At 39.3% G+C, this 14670-nt stretch overlaps 1 protein-coding gene across 5 annotated transcripts in view; it reads right to left on the bottom strand.

Annotated features, from left to right (window-relative positions):
* Nucleotides 1–199: 199 nt before the first annotated feature.
* The window catches only part of RAP1GDS1 (Rap1 GTPase-GDP dissociation stimulator 1), a 79253-nt gene continuing 64782 nt past the window's right edge, over nt 200–14670 (bottom strand). For 4 of the 5 annotated variants that reach the window (XM_039322843.1, XM_039322844.1, XM_039322846.1 and 1 more), the window contains 6 exons: nt 14161–14295; nt 10976–11101; nt 8850–8989; nt 7469–7595; nt 4600–4728; nt 200–867 (listed from right to left, as the gene is read on the bottom strand). In XM_039322843.1, the coding sequence (XP_039178777.1) occupies nt 740–867; nt 4600–4728; nt 7469–7595; nt 8850–8989; nt 10976–11101; nt 14161–14295 (785 nt within the window). In that variant the 3' untranslated portion in view covers nt 200–739. The remainder of the gene's footprint in view (nt 868–4599; nt 4729–7468; nt 7596–8849; nt 8990–10975; nt 11102–14160; nt 14296–14670) is intronic. The other variant, XM_039322845.1, reaches the window with a different exon arrangement.

Genomic DNA, 14670 nt, shown 5'->3' with positions numbered 1-14670 from the left:
AGAGCAAAACAGGCAAGGTGTGGCACAAGAAGCAGAGCAGTGTATTTTGTGTATTTGTTCAAATACTGGCAGAGAGAAGTAGGCAACAGTACTTAGGATGCACACGTACCCTACTGGTACAGCTTTCCACAACACACAGCTAGTTTTTGAAGGCTCCATGAAAATAAACCAGGATACAAAGACAAACCACAGGGAAAAGTGTGAGGGCACTGGATTTTATTGGTTTTATCTCTAGGTACCACAGGATTGACATTAGTAGGCAAGACCAGTGAATGAGCAGCAAGATTTCTTTTCCTCTTCCCTCTTTCATATCTAAAGCAGCAAAAAGAGAGGTGTGCTCCCAAGCCTCATCTCAACTGTCTTGCTGCCTCTATTGAGGAAGTAGGGAGTCTGAGGGGAGGTGTCATCACGGTTGTACCACTTTTACATTATTACAGGACTACAACATGCACATTCTAGTATGTGGCCCAAGCAACAAGAATACAAGGAGAATGACAACAAGGCTGCAGATTGCATGTATGCGTCTGCTGTGTGGATAAGAAAGACAGGATCCTATGACAATTGGCTATGGGTGTTTTAGAAATCTTATTTAGAGAGGTACCTATAACAGTGTGGTGTGGGGATGTTACACGCATGCATTAGTGACGGTGGAAAAAACATGGCTGGAATAACAGCAGCAGGACAGGACAAGAGGTGAGGTCAGTGACATGATGCTAATGTGGAACTGGCGCCCCCTTCCTCAGCTTTCCACAGCAAGTCTCTGCTCTGTGAGGGAAGCCTGCTGGGCGACCGTTTTGTTCTCGTGGCTGCGGAGTTTTGATACGACTTCTAGGAAAGTCAGGCTTTGCACTTCCTTGTGAAGAGATTCTGTTAAACAGAGGTAAGATTGTTACTTCCCCGTTGGGCCATTCTGGGAACAGCTGCTTTTTTGTCTGCATTTGCTGTGAAGCTGAAATGAATGCAGACATTATCAAACCACCACTTGGCTGGTAGAGAAAAATGGGAGGGAGCAAAAAGTGGCATCTTTCAAGCAGCTCAATGCAAATTGCTCTTTCCAATTCCTTAAATTGTATAGAGACAGGAAAATAAACAAAGGAACAATCTGAGAAAAAAGAAGCGCTTCCATTCCAGAAGCCTACTAAGAATGTACACAAGCTTATGTTCTAGGAGCTATTGCCAGAAGAGAGAAAAAATAAAACCCATTTCTTACAATCTATCTTTGGCCTGAATCAGAGTCTACCAGAGCTGGTTATCTTCTTGATGTGTGGGCTTCAGTTTTCCCAATCAGTCTTGCCTGTACCAGATAGAGCAGGTGTTTGGAGCTGTTGTCTTAAGAAAATGTAGCTCCTGGTATGCTAATCTCGGCTTCATTTAGCCACAAAGACCACTTCCATTTGCAGGCTATGCTTGTATGGCAGACTAGGATAAAAGCTCAGTTGATGCCACAAGCATCTTAATGGTTTGGAACTTACTGAAGTTAAAATAGTTATCATGGGACTTGCAAAAATTGGGACCAAGCTTAATTTTAAGATAACGAATGGTGTGTTTTGGAAACTGAAAAGGCATCAGATTGGATGACAGAATAAGTTGAAAGCTTGATTAAAGAACTGCAATCAACAGAGGATAAAATGGCATAATGCGCAAGCCCTTTACACTGAATATTTAGCCTGTGCAAATTCAGCTTTTTATTAGTTGAAAACTTTCAAGATTGCAAGCAGGTCAACTTGCCTTCCCATATTACTGCTTATTTTGTTGAAGAACATATTCTTGGAATGGGGAGGGAAGGGAGGGGGACTCTGGCATCCATGCTGTAGTCTACATCTAAAATGAAAAAAATATGCTGATAGCTGGTAAATTTTGACCTGACCATCATTGCCAAAAGGCTGCCTCTGCTTTCATAATACTCAAGAAAGCAGTAGGTTGATCCTGAATGATCTTGAAGAAAAGCTAAGTGGGATATACAAAACAATTCTGGAAGAAGGCAATGGCAAACCATATATTATTGCCAAGAAAAGTAAATGGATATGTCCATGAAATCACTAAGGGTCAGGTTTGATTGGAAGGACTCAAACCTCAGGCGCCTGTGCAAATAAAGGCACAGACTATGGGCATTTTTTCTCTTTCAAAAGGTGCCCTTCCCTCGTGTAAGATCTGCAAAAGGGGAAAGCAGGTTTAACTATTTGAATTTGCTTTTGGTTTGTCCTCTGCAGACAGAGAAGCAGCAAGTTGGAAGATATGACCCATGTTTTCTGGTTGGAATACAGTAACCCAACTTCCTGGGACTTTTTGGGGAAGCAACTGGGCTGTCTGGATTAATGCTCAAAACCAGGACAACTGCAATCAATCCAAGACGTAAGATAAGCGTGCTCTTGTATACTTGCAAATTTACATGTACTGATGCAAGTGAAAACTATATGCCAACCACAAAGCAGCGCCTAACCTACCCTGCCTGATCTGAAAAAACCAAGTAAAGCTATACACCTTAAATGGAAAGCCATCAGAAAATCCTAGATCTGTAAACTAGACTGCCCAAATTATTGCCAGGAAGACAACATGACTTTGGATGGTGATTTCACTTTGACTGGACTGGAATCAATTTTACAGCTTTCTGTAATTCTTGCTTCCCCTGCCTTCGTTTTGGCTCTTGATTTCTTGCCAATCTTCATATTCACCTTTTTCCATCAGTCTCCATATACTAATTCTTTCCTGTGTCACCATGGAAGGAAGAAACCAGCTTAGATTCAAAAGCCTTTTAGTTTACCCAAGAGTTGAATGGAAAGTCTTTTTTTGGCCTAGACTATTTAGCCACATCAAGATATGCCTCTTGTTCTCAGGACAGTTTAATATTCACTGCAGGTGTTCCTTTGGCAGCATAAACAGGTTCTAGCAGCAAACCAGTCTCACTTTGCTGCATGAAAGATTTGAGCCTTTTCTTTCATTTTGATATGCAGCATTGATTACAAAGGCTATGAACCGAATGCTCCACTTCCTCCTACTTATTTTATCTTATTTATTTATCAAATTTAGAGACTGCCCATCTCACGGGGTGACCCTGGGCAGTGTAACTTTATGCTAAATTTACCATTAGATTATTTTTCAAACCTAAGGTGCCTGTTGGGAAGAGGAACAGCAGAGGCAATAGCGTCATCACCGTTGAATCCTGTAGCCCAGAAAGATAAAGTAGCAGCAGCAGCTGTTGAAATCGACACATCCACTGTCTAAAATTCTCTCTATGTTTCTATAGATACACATGTGATATTATAAAGATAACAGAAAAAGAACTTTGCTAATTATTTTGACAAAAAGGTGGTAGGTCAAGAGGCAACTAATATTTGTCCATGTTATGGAGAGTGTAAGGAGACAAATTTTCTTTCCTGAACTGCATTGCCACGAAAGCTGCAGGCTTAGAAAAGTCCGGCTAGGGAAAAAAAAAAGTGCTTTAATTTCATCGCTAGAAAGGAGAAAGTGAAGATGACAATATAGGAGGGGGTGGAGGGGGCTTTTAAAATGTCAGTGGCTGCTCTGTTTCAGTCCTGTTGTTTCTTCGCATTATACTGGGTCCGAGTGTTAACATGAAACTACACACAGGATGGCAGTCTCCTCTAATACATGGACAATCTACAACTAGATTTCAGTTATTTGCTATTATGGACATATCAGATAAGTAGTTTAGAAAGACGACTGTCAATAATCCTGTGCTAAAATCTTCTTTTATTCCCGGGAGTCTTGAGTATTTCTTTCAATTTCTCTTGCAATTGTATTGGAGTTTGACTCTTAGAGGTGACAGATCTCTAGTTTTGGGACTGTCTACGTTTTCCAGTAAGAAATGTCTAATGGGAAAATGTGAGAAGCCACTGAGGCTACAGACTACTAGCAAATTAATGGTGAAATGGAAGACAAGAAATTAACATGTTTTCCTTAGCCAACTTTTAATAAATACTTAGAACTTCCTTGTTTCCTTTGCAACAAATTTCAAAACTAAACAAATGTGAAGTAATTGGAAAAAAATTCCAAATGCTTTTTCATGGTATGAATTCTTATCACATATTTAATAAATGGAGTGTGATTTGTTCACATAATATATTGCTTTTCTGTTCAAACATGAGAAGCTTAAAGTTTGACTATTTCTTTTCCCTTTTTTTCACTGTAATAAGTGGCAATGACCGTTAGAAAAGTATCCTTCCATGTCAAGAATTGGACCCATTCAACTTCATGCTACAGGTTTTTTTTAGAGAGAGAAAACTTACAAGGGTGATGCTGGTAAATCTACCCTCGCCTCCTGTCAGGTTTCTAGTCTTAGAAAAGTTCTGCCTGGAGAGATTTTTTTTTGCCCAGAGAGGATTTTTGGAAATATATATACAGAGAGAGAGAACTTTACATGAGGTGTTTAATTGCCAGAGTTGATTTCCCCACTATTGCACTTTCAATTCAATAAACTTTAACAAAATTTAAACAGTCACAGAAACTGCCACTATCCCCAGTTTGACAAAAGGAATATTCTGTATGTATATTTATGTGTGCTGTTAGTTGTATGTACCCATTCTTGCTCTTAAAAGACTGAAACAAAACAAACAGGAAACAAAACTTAGGAAAACTCACCTGACCCCATAAGCGCACAGATCAGCACCATGGAATTGTACTTGATTTCTGGTGCGCTTCTCTCATCTGATAAGAGCCGGTGTAGAATCTGCACTAACTGTGCACTTTCAAGATCTTTCTCTGCTGTGGCTGTGAATTCAAACAGAGGAGAACTGTAAATCAGACACTGCAGATGCTTGCTTTCTGCAATTTAGTGTATGTGTGTGTTGAGAGGGAACATGATATTCCCATTAAGAAGTTAGTTAAATATGGACTGGATGGCGTATCTTCTTAGATGGCTTCACAGATGGCTAAGAAAATGTACTCACACCACTGAACATTACTTCCATCTGTTCCTTATTAAACTGGGATAAGATATGTTCCACAGGACTGGCCTGTGTTCATTTTTAGAAATGAATTGGAGAAGAGATTAAAAGAAATGCTTACTAAATTTGAATTTGCAGAAGGTGCAATACTGGGTAGGATAGCTCACATTCTAGAACAATGTTTTTCAACTCAAGATACACAGAAATAGGCCAGATGGCACAAACTCTCCTCCACAAACTGGCAAAGAGAAATTGAAGCTGTAGGTCTCCAGCTAGCACATGGGAGCAATCAAAATATTTTATGGACTCCAAGATTGGTTCGAAATCTTGGAATCCAAGATTGGTGCAACTTCTGAAAAGTTAGGGTTTAGGAACCCATTTTATTATAGATAGATGATAGATAGACAAATGAACAGAGAAATGATAGAGAGAGATAGCGATAGTATTAGTTGTCTTATATTAGGAAACAATGTCAATACAAGTCCCACATTTTGCAAGTGTGCCACATGTGTATGAAGGGGTACAGCATACATCATGGCACTCTGCCCATCTTGCAAATCTTGACACACAAACAAGATACTGTTGCTTCAACTCCTATTACCTGCCTATGCATAACATAAGATAGTAAAAAACTAATTGCGGTATCACAGTTTTAAATCTCATTATAAATGGTAAACAAAATAACTCTGTGGAAATAAGTATTGGGTTTTATCTGTTTTCTTCAATAGAGTGACTGTTGAAACTTGAGATGACAGAAAACAAATTCAAAGTGATCTTGATAGGCTGGAAATCTGGGATGACAAAAATAGGATGTAATTGAATAGAGATAAATGCACAATTCTAACCTTGTAAAAAGGAAATGCAATATATAGGAATAGAAATGTGCAACATCTAGCTTTGTAACAACACATAAGGACCTCAGAATTGTAATTCATTACAATCTGAATATAACTATAGGACAGTGATGGCGAACCTTTTAGAGACCGAGTGCCCAAAAACCGCCTCGCCTCTGCCCCTGCCCCACCACCCTCCACGGCCTGCCACAGCAGATCGCCCAGACAGCCCAGCAGTGTCATGGCGGCCACGCCCTCTGTCCATGGTCCACAGCATCATCTGTACGCAATAGGGCACGAGGGCGGAGTCTTGTCCCTGCTGCCCGGCTGCCATGTCCTTGGCTGTGCTGCTCTGCGCAGGCTGTACCCAGGGCGACTCTCCTCCAGGGGGTTGCTGGTGAGGGGGCCATGGGGGATGGCGGGGCTGGGGCGGTGTGCGTGCCCACAGAGAGGGCTCTGAGTGCCGCCTCTGGCACCTATGCCATACGTTCGCCATCACTGCTATAGGAGAAGGAATGGCAGAGCCAGGAGGAGTAAAAAGAGGGATCATGTAGCCTCATGTAGCCACAAAGTTGAGTTTCCCTTGACTGCAGCTGACCTTTATCTAACCAGGTGCTGACCATTGAGAAGATTCCTGTGCATAGGCTTTTAGCAATAAATCAGTTAAACTGAACCTTCACTTATGGACCTGTTTTTTTGTGCCTGATAATTTTAGCTATATGAAATGGTTGACTAAAAAACAACTGAAATTTTGGATAAGTCAATATATAATAATTCCACTGTATTTTACAATAGACAGACTCTACTTTGATTACTCTGTAATGTTCTGAGCAGATGTTTTAAAGAAAAATTCAGAGAAACTAAGGCAGGCTCAAAGAATGGCACTGAAGTTGAGTGGCAGAGTAGAAGAGGGACCTCGGAGTCCTAGTAGACAATCACCTAAATATGAGCCAGCAGTGTGCTGCAGCTGCCAAAAAGGCCAACACAGTGCTAGGCTGCATTAACAGAGGGATAGAATCAAGATCACGTGAAGTATTAATACCACTCTTCAATGCCTTGGTAAGGCCACACTTGGAATACTGCATCCAGTTTTGGTCACCACGATGTAAAAAAGATGTTGAGACTCTAGAAAGAGTACAGAGAAGAGCAACAAAGATGATTAAGGGGACTGGAGGCTAAAACATATAAGGAACGGTTGCTAGAATTGGGTATGTCTAGTTTAACGAAGAAAAGGACAAGGGGGGACATGATAGCAGTATTCCAATATCTCAGGGGCTGCCATAAAGAAGAGGGAATTAAGCTATTTTCCAAAGCACCTGAAGGCAGGACAAGAAGCAACGGGTGGAAACTAATCAAGGAGAGAAGCAACCTAGAACTAAGGAGAAACTTCCTGACAGTGAGAACAATTAATCAGTGGAACAGCTTGCCTCCAGAAGCAGTAAATGCTCCAACACTGGAAGTTTTTAAGAAGAGACTGGACAGCAATTTGTCCGAAATGGTGTAGGATTTCCTGCCTGAGCAGGGGGTTGGACTAGATGACCTCCAAGGTCCCTTCCAACTTTACTACTATTACTAAGATAAATCCTAGGAAGGATTTAAAACTATGTACAGGGCATCTTCCCACCCACTGGCATACATGTGTACATGATACTCAGTGACATAATATCATGGCTTAGCATGCACCACTGAAGATGAGATAAATTACAAAACATTAACTATTGGAATACTTACCTAATTCTAGAGCTGCTATTAATGCCAGAGCAACGAGAGCTTCATTCTGCATTATTACATGTTCACTAGTTGCCATGGTAACTAAGTGTTTAATGCCACCACTCTGAACAATGGTCCTAATTACATCCTTAAATAAAAGTAACAGAATATGAAGCAAGATTGCAGTGCTTTATAGGTAAATACAACAGGCCAATTTGTTAATTTTTCATTCTATTTTTGTAAATTGATTATAATAAACTGCTGTAATAAACAAAGGGAGTGTTACTTAGCCTTTGCCACACTGAATACAGGAAAAGGTGCTCATGCCCACAGGTGTTTCTTTTATCAGTTTGCTGTATTCTATTCTACCCTGACCATTAGCAGAGAGCTGCTAGATATTATGGAATCAGCCTGCCTATTGTCAGATTAATTATCACATGCCATCTCACTATTCCAGGAAGTGAAAAATTCAATGCACCTATAGCCACACAACAAGCAACTGTGTGCCTGTATACAGGTGGTCCTCAACTCTCGACAATTGAGCCCAAAATTTATGTTGCTAAGCGAAATATTTGTTAAGTGATTTTTGTCCCATTTTACGACTTTTCTTGTCACAGTTGTTAAGTGAATCACTGCAGTTGGTAAATTAGGGTTAAGTGAAACTGGTTTCCCCAATTGACTTTGCTTGTCGGAAGGCTGCAAAAGATAATCACATGACCCCTGGACACTTGAGCCATCATAAACATGAGTTCGTTGTCAAGTGTCTGAATTTTGATCATTTGATCATGGGGATGCTGCAATGGTTGTAAGTGTGAAAACCAGTCATAAGTCACTTTTTCCAGTGCTGTTATAACTTTGAATAGTCACTAAACAAACTGTTGTAAGTTGGGGACTACCTGTACAGGGAAAGGACACTAATTTATTTATGATTTGCTGTCAAGCTTACAATGCACGCTTGCCTTGCTTAAGAAAACTTCTTGAGTTCTTCATAACAATATCCTTAAAATTTAATGTTTTAATTAAATAAGGAGACCAATGACCAATACTGAAGAGAGCAACATAATTGACTATTTACGTTGTGGACCAGGTGGATTCTGCCTGAATTATTGCAATAGATTTTTGTTGTTGTAGTGTTCAGTTCCTAAATTGTGTCCAACTCTTTGAACCCCATGGATTATAGCATGCCAGCCCCTTGTCCTCCACTATCTCCCTGAGTCTGCCCCTGCATGTCACTCAAGGCCATGAGCACCTCGTTGCTCAAAAAAAGATTATGCATCCCTCATCTGGACCAACATTAAGAATATAGTCATGAAACCAGTGAGCACAGCTCTCTCACTGAACAGGCATCACACTGTTAGGTAAGGAAACCTCAAGCAATGCAGTTTTTGCACAAGTCACTTACTTTGGACTTGCTGTGTCGTATAAGAGCAGACAATAGTCTGTTGGATTCTCCCATCACACCTGCATGATCCTTGGCTTCACACCATTCCACTAGTCTTTCAACCAGCTTGACATTCTTTCCCAACTGCTCGGCAGCTTCTGCTGCATGTATTACAAAGTCAACATTAATTTAAAAAAGAAAATAAACAAGAAGAGCTCCTTCCTCCCTTGAGATGCTACTTATGGAACTTTTTTTTGTAAATATATGAAAGCACCTGGAAGTAGTAGTATTCACCTGTTTTCTCAAATGGCACTTTGTACTTGACCTCTGTGAGAATCGATGCCTGAAGAGTCGGTGTATTTATCTACAGAAATATGGCTGCTTTACTGATTTAGAAGAACTTGGAATGCATTTGTAATGGGCTGTGAGAATAATCTTGAGGAACTGGAGAAAGGGGGGGGAGGCAATTGCAGACTTGCAAGATTGATGTCAGACCTTCGAGGTGGACAAGATTAGGAAACCAAAATTATAAATACTACCGTATATACCGGTGTATAAGACGACTTCCGGAAGCGCTAAACTCGGCGCCAAAGACGGGGGTCATCTTATACGCCGAGTCGTTTTATACGCCGGAAATACTGATAGTTTCCGGCATATAAGATGACGTTCTAGGAATGCAGCTCAGCGATAAAGATAGGGGTTGTCTTATACGCTGGGTCGCCTAATACGCCGGCATATACGGTAATAGTACTTTTACTATAGGTTTACAGTAACATAATCTTGCAAGTGAAAGAGCCTCCCCCTCCCTGCCTTTATCTACACGGTAACTATGGAAGGTGAATTCTGAGACATTTTCTCAAATTACATTTCTGCTTTGGACTCAAATTACTTTTATCTGACCACTGTCCTGATTGTGTCATTTCTTTCTGTTCTTCAAGGCTATTCCCATAGCTGATTACAGAATTGCATACTATGGACAAATGTCCTTTAATAGCTTTACTGTGAGCCAGTGGTCTAGTGGTTAAGCCATCAAGCTAGAAATTGGGAGACTGTGAGTTCTAGTCCATCATTAGGTACAAGGCTGGCTGGATGTAATGAAATGTGCGGATGACTTTGGATGAGGAGGGAGAGAGGGAGGAGCCCACTGTCACTCAACGGTCAGAGAAAGACATTTGAAAGGACCCACCGTAGTTGATCAGACAGTTAAAAGTGGTAAAAAGAAAAGTGTACCTTCAGACATGCAAGGCTGAGCCCTCCCAGGTAAAACACAGAGGAAACATGAATCTACTTTGCAGTAAGGCTACATTAATAGAATTTTGCAAGCCTGAAAGATACAAACTTCCCACCATTGAAATCTTGCTAGAAAAACTGCAAAGACTTGTCTGCACAGTCACCAAAGGTACACACATACAAAAAGGCTTTACTAGATTGTTAGATGATGCTTGGAGTTAAAAGGAGCTCAGCGTTTAAGCTGAGGATGGTGAATCTGGTCTGAGGTTCTATGTAGAACCTTGGCCTAATTTTAAAGTCCACTGACCTAACCACTTTTTTCTGAGGGGGGTTAAATTGTAAAGTGCAAACTGAGAAGAACACAGATGGCAATCTTTTCAAGAAAAATATAAACACTGACATCTTACAAGTCTTGCTTGTGAGTTTTGGACTATTTTGGATTATTGGAAGACCTGATAGACTGTTCTAGAGAAACTGTATCCATGTGATTGTTAAGAGTTGACACTAACTTGTTAACACATAATCAAAGAAACCATCCAAAGGACAGAAATATTAAAGAACTCTGTATGTATTACTTGTGGGAGTTCAAATCATTTTGTTGTAATTAAAGAAATTGTTCACAGTTTTGCTCAGGTATTTAAAACAAAAAGATGGTTTTCTAGAAGTTTATCATAATGTATATATAATGCATATATGACATTCCATGTCATACAATTGTTAAATCTACAGATGAGTCAAGCTTTTAAACGTTGTGCTATACACAACACAGGGCCTTGAAGCAGTTCATTAACTGTCCTCCTTTTGCATATGCATTCAGTTTATTTGAAGGATTTTCTTTAAATCCTTTTCTTCTTCTGGAAAAAAAAAACAACGAAGCAAGTGATCAAAAGTTCAACAAAGAAAACAGCTTATTTTACCTTGTGCATCTATTAGCATTCTTAATGTGCCCAGCAGCTTGAACTGAACAGGCGGCATTTCGGATCTGAGAAATTTCAATACTGCTTCTGCCACACCAGCTGACAGCATTTTTGCCTTATTTACAACTGTGGAATAATAAAAAAAGATATTATCTCAGAAGAATGCAGAGACAATGCACTTAAACTACAGCAGGAAGGTTATTTTTCAGGGAGTTCTCTTCTTTCCTAAAACAATTGAGGATGAGAGTTGGTGAAGATGTTCAAATTGAGATCCAGACTGATTGCAACTTTGATTGGGTAGTGGAAGAGCACATCAGCCACAGGAACCCACAGGCATATCCACAGAGCCTTTATATATAACCTGTATTAAATTAAAAGTTAACCTGCATTCAACTTAATTGTAAAAAGGAATGAAAAAATTAAGAAAAATAATTGTTAATGTACATTTCAAAGCCATCCAAATAAAAGTAAATCACATTTTTTTCATGAATGTTAACTAATACAGTTTGCATTGACTGGTGTTCTTAAACTAGGGGTGTGTGTTGGAAAATATGCTTCTTTATATGGATGACAGTCCTAGCAAGTGTAGAATAAAGGAATCACTTTTGACTGCGAACTGGGACAGAAAGAGAACTGAAGCCAAATCTACTAACTTCCAAGCTCACTACTTAGAACAGTTCACAGCTCCACTACAGGATCCTATCACCTGATTTTAGCTACACTTCTGACTACTGTCTGTCTGGCAATTCTTGTTATATTCACATCAATAATAAGCGTATATGTATGTTCACAGTTGCTGAGCTTTCCTGCATACAGTAGCAGCAGTGGCTTGTGTTAGCATAGCTTGACCACATATCCTAGTATGTAAGATTAGGCTCTTCTGTATTTCTGTAAGAATGACTTAACGTGTGCTCTGTCTTAATGGGACCCAATGGGGGAATACCACAGTGGAGGTAGCTACTAGATTGATAGCAAACCCTACCTTCCCCCTTCGCTCTTCCCTGCTTCCCCATCCACTCGTCTTCTATTCTTATATTGGTCTATCATTGTTTTCTTTTTCATTTTTTATTCTATTGTTTCATTACTTTACTACTGTTATGTTTACACTTCTTTTTCATTGTAAGCTGCCTAAAGTAGCCCCATGGTGAGAAAGGCAGCAAATAAATTTAATAAATAAATAGAATAGTACATAGTAAATGGCTGTATACTTGTCTCTTGGAGTAGTTAAATGTGTGCAAGAATTCCACTTTGTGGTTAAGAATCCAGCCTTTGGAGCTTTCTACCTATCATACTTACATTATGAACTATATTTTGCAATTTACACCACAGATTAAACTGTGAAGACTCTGGGCTTCTTTCCCCTGTCTCACAGTGCTTCTCTTCCTCTGCTCATGGTAACCACACCTGTTCTGTTTCTGCACAGGATTCCACCCCCACGTGCAAAGCAGGAGACAGACACTGCTTCATAGTGCATTGTAATTAAAAGTGAGAAGCGAACTGGCATTTAAAACACAGTCTAACAAGATGCTGCTCGTTCTGGTGGAGAGTTTTTAGAATTGAAGCTTATGTTTGCTTTTAAAAAGAGATTCAGAAGGAATTTTAATATTGCATTTGCATTTCTTCTCAGATCTTGCTGTTTTGAAAAACTGTGTTAAGTGCAATGAAGATCGAAAACAAAATGTGAACAAAATATTTGCTTATGTGCCTGGCATTCTAACAGGCCTTAAGGTTCCCTAGAAAGTATAAAAATAATCCTAGAAATTATATAATTCCTCAGAGCTAAATAAGAAGAATCTGAGAAGAAATGAAAACATTAGGGTATGCATTTGGAAAAGAGAGAAAAAACCCTGAAAGAATCCTTATTCCTTATTAAATCTAGTTAATTATCAAATGAACATACTAAATTCTGTGCCAAGCTTTTAAATCATACTAAACCATAGTTTGGTTAACAGTCATTTATTGAATAAGCTGCAACTGGCTGAGTTCACGTAATGCACCAAACTAAGGAAACAACGGCATAGTAGTTTATATCATATTGTATCAGTTTATATCATATATCAATAATAACAGCCAATATTAATAATTATCTGGCATTTCCCCACTGTATTTAAAATAGGTTGATGTCATTGAAGTTCTGTCCTCGTCCCTGGAGGCTGAGAGAGTTTGGATAGGAGAATCTTAGCAAGATGAGTTACTATTTCTCCATCAGGATCTCTCTGTGTGTCCCACTGATGTCTCCCGATGGGGAATTACTACTCCACAAATGGGAGTACATTATACCTCTGCTGTAGGCCAGCACAGGTTACCAATAAATTTCCAGATGCAGTTTAAAATGCTGGTGTTGACTTATAAAGTCCTCCAAAGCTTGTTGCCAGATTATCCATAGGAGTGCATTTTCCTGTTACAATCGGCCTGGTCAATTCAGTCTTGACAGAATAAGCTGATGATGATTCTCCTATTTAGGGAGGTGAGGACGGTCAAGGGTCAGAGGTGCTGCTTTCCTTTAAAGTGGTCTCCAAAGGAAGATCTATAGTACATTTTAGGCTTCTTCTGGAAAACAACAAAATGAGAACCAGCATTAAGTGGAAATTATGCTAGTTCTCCTTTTGTTGTTTTCCAGAAGTCTAAAATGTTCTGTAGATCTTCCAGAAGGCATTTGGGCAGTGATGTCCTCTTGCTAGAGATTTCTGTATTAGTTCTTGTTGGGGCTTGTGTTTATATATCCCTATATTTTATGTTTTAATCTCTATCTATACACTTTGTGAATTGGTGAGTTTCCTTCAGGATTACAGTGGGGTAGAAACATCATCAACCCTGAGGTCAGACAATATTTTTATTCTTGTTTTACAAATGCCAACACAAAAGATTAAAACAGCTAAGCTCAACCTTTTCCAATCTGGCAATTATGTTGGCATTTATGGTTTGGCCTCCTGGGAGTTGTTGCAATACACATGGTCATCACCAGGTTCCTAAAGGTGGTAACTTGTAAATACTATTCTCCCACTGTAGCTCTTTGATTAGAAAAACAAAGATAAGATTTCAGCCAGGAAGAATAATAAGGTCTAAAAACAAGGTGGGATTTTCTTTTCAGTAAATAGATACAGATGGTAAACATGATATTTATAGAGCAAAGCATCAGCCTACTAACTTTGGAATCACTAAGAATGTTGCTGTAATGTGCTTACCAGGAATTGCAAGATTTCGGAGAGCACTCAGTGCCGCATGCTGCACGGTCACATTTCCATCTTCCACATGCCTGTCCAATAAGTCCATCAGTTTCTGGACAATACCATTGTCCACCATATGGATACAGTTTCCATCTGCAGATGAAGGCAGACCATCATCAATTCATGTTTCTTTAAGTACCATGGCTATTTTTGTACCCTGGATTTATCCAATGGCAGGACAGAATTTAATTTAAAAGTAGAGTTTGGACATTATTAGTTAAACTTAGAAAAGGTTTGCAATCTTTTGTCAAGTCTTCCATTAAATCCAAATATATTTATACCCAAAGACTTTACATTTAGAAAAACTTTGCTCCATGAGCTTTTTCAGTTCGGGAAACATTAGAAGGGTGGAAAGAGGTGTAACAGGAAGGACTAGCTATCTGCCACCTCCAATAAAATAAGCTCAATATCTCCAAGAAAAAATGGAAACAAATCCTTAATTTCTTCTATTAATGAGGTAGAAAAATT

This window comes from Crotalus tigris, unplaced genomic scaffold, assembly GCF_016545835.1.
Source record: "Crotalus tigris isolate CLP2741 ecotype Arizona unplaced genomic scaffold, ASM1654583v1 scf7180000024151.2778019, whole genome shotgun sequence".
NCBI classification, from domain to species: domain Eukaryota; kingdom Metazoa; phylum Chordata; class Lepidosauria; order Squamata; family Viperidae; genus Crotalus; species Crotalus tigris.
The sequence above is the reverse complement of the archived record's forward strand: the minus strand, read 5'-3'. Positions and strand labels throughout refer to the sequence as shown.